The 7500-nt window shown below is 40.1% G+C and overlaps 2 protein-coding genes across 2 annotated transcripts in view; one reads left to right on the top strand and one right to left on the bottom strand.

The window, feature by feature from the left end:
* LOC137977465 (adhesion G-protein coupled receptor D1-like) overlaps positions 1-1724 on the bottom strand; it is a 6925-nt gene extending 5201 nt beyond the window's left edge. Inside the window, exons 1-3 of the mRNA XM_068824690.1 lie at positions 1649-1724; positions 954-1110; positions 1-60 (exon numbers count right to left, since the gene is read on the bottom strand). The exon at positions 1-60 is cut by the window's left edge and continues 77 nt beyond it. Coding sequence (XP_068680791.1) covers positions 1-60; positions 954-1050 — 157 coding nt within the window. The 5' untranslated portion in view covers positions 1051-1110; positions 1649-1724. The remainder of the gene's footprint in view (positions 61-953; positions 1111-1648) is intronic.
* Positions 1725-4658: 2934 nt separating this feature from the next.
* Positions 4659-5872, top strand: LOC137975568 (E3 ubiquitin-protein ligase TRIM71-like). Its single transcript, XM_068822681.1, has 2 exons — positions 4659-4873; positions 5128-5872. Exons 1-2 carry the CDS (start codon positions 4659-4661, stop codon positions 5870-5872), a joined length of 960 nt encoding a protein of 319 aa, XP_068678782.1.
* Positions 5873-7500: the final 1628 nt, after the last annotated feature.

Genomic DNA, 7500 nt, shown 5'->3' with positions numbered 1-7500 from the left:
TACCGTACCCCACAGCTTGAGTAGCGGCCAATGAGATGGCGACGATGATGGCTGGAAAACCTGTTTTAAAAAAAGAGTTGTAGTGATTTAGAATCACAGAAGGGGCAATTGAAAGTTTATTGTTCGTAAAAAATCAACGGATTCCATGATTTAAACTTTTTCCTGCTATTGAGTAAGGAACAGCTATGAAGTACTGACTGTACTTAGTAAAAAACTACAAGATATTTCTGATTAACACGGACCGGCGAGCAAGTGCATATGGAAGCTACGCTCGTGTGATCTTGAAAATCAAAACTATTTAACATGCAGTCACTATTTCGAAACCTTTCTAGCTTTTCTTAACAGCAAATTGGGCAGTGGAAAAAATAAAAGCAACTTACAGATCAGTATGTAAGTTACATTTGCCTCACATGTTCTTCTGAAGTTTGGATTTTTGGTGTAATTATAGTATAGTATGGTAATGCAAGTTGTAAGAACTGTAATTGATTTTTATTTAATGTTGTAATTAATGAAAGTACTGTAATGTTAGTGCAGTAGATAATGCTTGCACCGGAAGTTAAAATTTATTGCTATAATAATAAGACTGTTAAAAAAACCTGGCAGTTTGTCTTTTGTGACATAAGAACGGCAAGAACAAAATGTTTTAAGTTCAAGGTTCACATCTTTTAGTCGTGTCTCTAAACTACCGAACTTTCGAAATGCTTGGCTTCATATACCAGTTCAAGGTCCATGTTCACCTAAAAGACATTGCGCGCTTGTGTCGTTGTTTTGAAATGGTTCCAACGTTTTGATTGGGTAATCGCTGGTGATTTTCGGATTTTCCGTATGTGTGAATTTCAAGGCGACGCGCAATCCGTTTTGAGTGAAGATGAGCCTCTAAACAAAGAAATTAAATACGAAAGTATGATTAGGAAAAAATATTTTATTGCTATAGAGAGAGAGAAAAAACCTACCCCAGCCAAAAATGTAGAAATACTTGACTTTCTCCTCGGCGATTCCTCCAAATACCTTAACCAATAAAATGTAAAGTAGCACACCCTCGCACAGCATCCATGAAAACAAAGAGAGCAGGAAGTAGTGAAGAAAAGCGGCAACTACAGTGCAGCCAACCTGTTAATCAATCAATTTATCGAACAATCGGTCAATCAGTCAATCATGATGGCCAATCATTTGTTTTCGTAAGACGTCACAGCGTCCATGTTGGCATCCCGGGTAAAGAATCAAGCAATCTATCTTCCTCACAATTTATCAAAGAAACACCCCGTTATTTGCAAAAATCAAAAATCTGAATTTCGTTGGCAGAAAAGATTTCTAGACAAAATGGAAAACTAGGCCGACTATCAAAAAATGTTCTCTTTTAAAAGCAAACGATATTGCCGGCAATATTAAAAACATTGTAAAACAATCGCCTGCAATTTGCTGCCAAATTCGAGGACTCTCTTAGACAACTAAAGATTTGCATGGAAAAATATAACGGGATTAAACATAGCCTAGAAGTCCCACAAGTCCTTAGAGGACAGGGGATCAAAACCGTCATTACATTCATTACATCCAAGAGAAAATATAAAAGGAGGAAAGATTTCGGTAATTCGATCAAGTGCCCCAAACTGAAAAACAGAAGAAAAACCGTCTGAATAATGAAACCTACCTTATTGCCCCTCGCCAATCCTTCAACGATAACAAATATGCACGACAATGCGACTGCAACGCACAGATTGAGAAGAACTTTAGCTCACGGACGTTTGACTGCACGCCAGAACACCAGCGGAACAGCAATAGTTAAAAGAACAGCAATCAGCGAGATGGTGCAACCAATAATTGAAATCATTTCAAGGGCTTTTGTGTCAGCTTCTCCGATCTCAAAATAGACAAAAAAAAAAGTTTAAATTCTTATCTTCAAGAATTAAGACACCCGTCTTACATATCTTGTCCAATCTGGAGTAGGACGTTTACGAATTGTGGAGCTGGCGTTGGATTCCAGGCCTTGGTTCTTCAAAAGGTGGATAACGCTATCCACTGGAATGTATAGATTGAGCCAGGCCTAAAAACGGAGCTGCCGTTGCTAACCCCAGAAAGCAGAATAGCATACATGGAAATAATTATGCTTCTGCAAAAGTACAAAATTAATCGTCATTACTGTATACAGTTTACAGTGATCACAACAAACAACAACTTCCTCATTTACGTTATCCGCCACTGGGTTTCCACAGACAGCACACTTAATATTCTTTCGTGAGGGATACGAGCCGGGTTCCTAGTGTCACTTGATTTCATATCCGCAATTCAATATACGATTCATATCATATATCATTTCATTCCTTGACTCATTCATCACGGGAACACCAGAACCCATAAATGCCTAGCTCCCAACGTCATTTGCTTCATAGGTCAGTTGGTTAGAGCGTCGCACCGGCATCGTGAGGTCACAGGGTTCAAACCCTCTTGAAGTCCTGAATTTTCAAAGCTTTTCTAAGCATTTGCTAAAGTTGCGTTCATACCTGCGAGGATCATAGCTTGACTTGACGTTGGAAATATGTTGACATGAACTGTACACTCATGTTATGTAGCAACAGCGTGCCTTCATTTAAAAAGTTGAAACTAGTAGAGCCGTTTCCCGTCCCTGAAAGGAGTCACGCCCATTCGTGTACAGTGTGCTGAAATGGTCACGTGATTTGCGATCACGTGACCGATAATTAGTTTGAACATAAGCCTTGATGAAGACTTGAAATAACGCTGAATTATTTTTTTCTGAACATCTCAGCGAGCTGGAATCCTAAATCTTCGAATTTGATTGGCCAATATTATGCTCGTAACCGGTCCAACTCTTTACGATACGGACCACGGTCCGCCATTTTGCCGCGCTAATTGCAGGAAATTGAAATTGTTGCGAAAGTTTACAAGCGAAGGAACCTTAATACCTCGGGAACGGTTTTTCCAATACGGAATCCCGGCAAATAAATGTGTATTTCTGAATTGTTAATTTGACACTGATCCATGAGGGACGCAAATATGGTCAGGTGATCACATTTGCACGTAGTCATCTTTGCGTCAGATTCACTTGGCACCAGCCCGCAACCGCTGGTTTTCCATACTGCATCCTCTCCCTTTCGCCAGAAGACACATGTCGCTTTTGGTGAGGCCCCGGATGGATCGCTCACCTAAAGGAAAAAAAAGGGAGGTAAAAGAGGCATTTGGTATCGCGTTTACGGCAAACGGTATCCTGGTCCCAGAGAATTTTTTTTGTCGTCGTCGTCGTCGTCTTCGTCGTCTTCGTCGTCTTCGTCGTCTTCTTCTTCTTGTTCTAAAATGAAATTTAGCAGCGAAGCGGCGACAACGAACGGCGAAAAACCTCTGTTTTCGGTCTCTTCGAATATCATTTCCAAGCAAACGTCAACTGTCAAAGGCTTCAAAATCACACGCTCGTCAGCCATAGATGTGACAAATATCCCCACCTTCCCCCTCGGTTGTTTCAAATTTCAATCATACCAACCCATCAAATTGGATTACGTGATTGTTAAACTATCTACCAATTAGAATCAAGAATCATCAACTGGACAGAAAACATTACATGGAAGTGAGACCGAAACCGACACCAGGATTTGGGATAAACTCTAAATTTTGCCAAAAATCAAATAAGCTTGTCCGAATTCATCTCATTTCTTGTGTGTTACAGATACCGAGAAACGCCTCGAAAGAAAGAGTATAAATAAGAATAAAAGTAATTTTTACGCTTTTGCGAAAAGCCGGGGCCTAGCGGTGGCGTTTACTACCGCCGGCACGTAAACTTCATGCCAAGTCTCTCTAAAGTCAGCTGCACCATCAGAAAATCTCATCACGCAAGGGCCGATTTACACGGAACTATTTTTGACGCATGCGACAAACTTAGGGACGGACCATTAGAAAAGTGATGGGGCGGAGGGGGGGAGGGTGGGGGATTTTCAGCTGGTTACGATATTTTTTTTCGTGCACTGCTTGTGCAGGATTTTTTTTTCCAGGTGAAACCCCCTGCACGAATTTTTTTTTAGACAAATATTGCTTCTTTTAACAGTGAAACCTTGATTCATTATCTATGTTTTTGTGAGACTGTATAGTTACGCAAGCAACACATCAAAAACCTCTCAGACACACAATTGACTACAGAGCAGATCAATTTACTCTCTCGAGGTTTGAAATTGATTCCAACACCTGTCATGAAAGAAAACCAGATAAGGCGTCAGTTTATTTCAGACTTCAACCAATTTGCCAGAAGGATGCGCCTTCAATATATCTATCATGACCAAAATACTGAGCAACATCCATTTCATGTGAAATCCAGTTGGATTCCACCGATTCAACGGTCAGTTGCTCTTGAGACTTACTTAGAAGAAGTCAAAATAAAGCTTGAAGAAACTCCACGGGTTAAACCTAAAAATAACCTGCCACCCGGCGAGCAACGAGCTTTCAAGGAGCTTATTAACAACAAAGAAAGTATTCTCAAAAAAGAAGATAAAGGCACAACAACTGTCGTTATGAACAGAAAAAACAAAATTAATGAGGGACAGATACAACTGGATGATAGAAATAACTATCAGACACTAGACAAACCAATGGTTAGAGATACATTCCAGCGAGTTAAACACCTCATTAACTCTCTTCGTCAAGCAGGGTGCATAGACGAAATGACGGCTAAATTGTTTAACCAAACACCAGATCCGCCTCGAATTCCAGTGTTCTATACCCTCACGAAAATTCACAAACCGACATTAGTCGGAAGGCTTATCATATCTTGGTGTGATGGCCCAACAGAATGCCTATCACCATTCGTAGACAAACTACTTCAGCCAATAGCACAAATACAGGAATCGTATCTTAAAGATACGACACATTTCATAAGGTTTATTGAGAGCACTAGGGTGCCAAAAAATGCTTTTTTAGTCTCAATGGTATCACTAGCCTTTACACGAATATCCCACAGGGGGAAGGAATCACTATTGTGTGCAGCGCAAGCTTAACCTCATTTCTTGTTAATGATAAAAACGGCGGGATATACAAATTCAGCTATTCTACTTCATTTGGAGGTAAATGCAGTTAGTCTGTTCAGCTCGACGGGCAACATATTCGCGATAGTCCTTTCTCTGTTATTTTTAGATCGTTCAATGTGAAACCTATTATATGTTTTGGAAAACAAGGCTCGGATGATGGAATGTTTATGCATCCTCGGGGGCTAGCAGTAAATTCAAGGGATGAAATCGCAGTCACTTCCAATCACAAGGTGCAAATATTTTACTGTAAGGGTAATTTTCTGAGATCCTTTGGTCGGCCCGGTACCGAAAAGGGACTGTTTTATTTCCCTACAGGAATAGCTTTTGGGAAAGATAGAAATGTTTATGTTGCAGACAACGGGAACCATCGAATCCAAATTGTTAATGAGGAGGGGAGGTACATAAGTATGTTTGGTGGGAAAGGAAGCCTTGAAAGCCAGGTCACTGAGCATCCTTGGGGTTTATCAGTGGATTCCAATGGAAATATTATTGTTGCTGATTCCAGTAACAAATTCATTAAGTTCTTTTCCCCTGATGGAAAGTTTCTGACAAAGATAGGTGGACCCAGTTTTCTTAGTTATCCATCTCATTGTGTCCAGTCTGGTAATTATTTCATTGTGTCAGACAATGGTGATCACACTGTGAACGTATTCACCCGGGAGGGGGGTTATAAGTATCAGTTTGGCACAAGAGGGACGGGGAATGGTAAATTCAACCATCCCCAATGTTTGTCAGTGACTAAATCAGGACATGTACTTGTCTGTGATTCAGTTAATAATAGAGTTCAAGTCTTTGAACTGAAGGGCAAGTTTGTTGGTAAGTTTGGAAAAGAGGACAGCAACATAGGATAGTTTAAAAATCCATTTTCAGTAGCGTTCCTCAGTAATGGCCAAATTGTTGTGTCTGTCTGTGGGAATAATCGAATTCAAATATTTGATGAACCTTGAGCAGGCACTTGCTAAAAGCCAAGTGACAATAATCTTAACCCTTCTTTTTAATGTCATTGGCTTGTAATCTGTTAGAGAGTTGCTATTATATTTTTAAAGCGTTTCACTTACAGAGATTATTGCGATTCCTTGTTCCTGGGATTGATTTCTGTATAAGGGAAGAGAGAGCTCGAGTATAACTGTTTTTTTTTTCATTGAAATTCATCTTCCTCAGTTTAAGAAATCTACTTGTGAGAAAACATGAATTTTAGCAGCATGAATTATCTTGCTCCGTTCTCTGAGTTCTGATATTGTTAACATGAACTGAGCCACGCCGGATTGTAGTGTTTTCCTTAAGTGAGTAGTTATCTTAGTAGCTTTAGTTTGATTAAGAAAATAATGCAGTTCACTCATAAGAACAACTTCCTGATCGTTTAATTCAACGTTTTCTCAATAATTGCTTGTATGGCAGCAAATAATTGTAAATACCACGTTGTAAGTTTCAGTGTATAAAAATCCGTTTTTTAGTGTACATGAGCAAGTGTTTACCCTTTGTACTTACATCTTAATAATGATATACAAGTGCTGTGAACCTTAAAAAGTAATTGAAAATTAGAAGAAATGGAAATAAAGGTCACTCACTCCAATGAGCCTCACTCACTCACTCACTCACTAACTCCCTTCCCCCCCCCCCCCCCCCACCCCCATAGTCTCTTGAATATATTTGTCTACTCTGAGTGGTGTCTGTTATTTCCTTGCGTGGACTTTAAGGTGTAGGGTGGCATAAAGAAGGGTTGAGTTGGGCTGTGTGTTTGGGGGGGAAGAGCGGGGGTGTGGGGGGGGGAGTGACCTGACAATATATGTTTCTGTATGGTTTTATCTGATTGCAAGTGGAGGTTGTTGAAATAAACGTTTCACATTTGTGAAATTGAGAACTTATCATAGCGTGGCTCCGCGCGCCAAAAAATGTGTCCTAATCCGAAGGTCGTGGGTTCAATTCCCACCTTGGTCAGAGTTTTTCTCTGTCGTTGTATGGGCCCATTTCCATTAGTAGGGTTAACGCTCACATGGTTCATATGGGGTAAAAAACTAGCACTTCAGATTACACTGTAATCAGTTAAGTCTGTTGAAATATAAGTGCATCACGGCCAACGTTTCTAAAAACGTAACCCTTCCTTGTACTTGTACATCACAATTGGAAACCTTTTCCTTTCACCAACCCTACAGGCAGTAAGAAAAAATAGCCAGGGAGCTCCGCTTTTAGGCTTGGCTAAATCTATATATTAGAGTTCGTTTACGCTTAAACTTCAACCCTTTCGATCAAAGCCTTCCTTAACAATTAATTGAGGTCAAGCTGGAATGGTTCTGGAAACCTTGACTGGAGAGTTAATACAAGGACCTCTTCCACAACACGTTTTCCTCTGAGCACCAAGTGTATATGGTAACAATTTCATTGTGACTTCGCCACTTTCTGATTAGTGTCCTTGACCTCAAAATGTGTCATTATGCTAAAGGTAGATTTAAGCATCCTGGTTCCCAGAGACTTTCACCTT

This window comes from Montipora foliosa, chromosome 11 (assembly GCF_036669935.1).
Source record: "Montipora foliosa isolate CH-2021 chromosome 11, ASM3666993v2, whole genome shotgun sequence".
Classification (NCBI taxonomy): Eukaryota; Metazoa; Cnidaria; class Anthozoa; order Scleractinia; family Acroporidae; genus Montipora; species Montipora foliosa.
This window is presented reverse-complemented; position numbering and strand designations above follow the sequence as displayed.

What these genes read in the sequence shown, in the direction of transcription:
- LOC137975568 (XM_068822681.1), top strand. Translation starts at nt 4,659, where the DNA reads ATGACGGCTAAATTGTTTAACCAAACACCAGATCCGCCTCGAATTCCA. An exon ending in GATACGACACATTTCATAAG is followed by an intron (nt 4,874 to 5,127) that starts GTTTATTGAGAG and finishes TGTTATTTTTAG; the next exon opens with ATCGTTCAATGTGAAACCTA.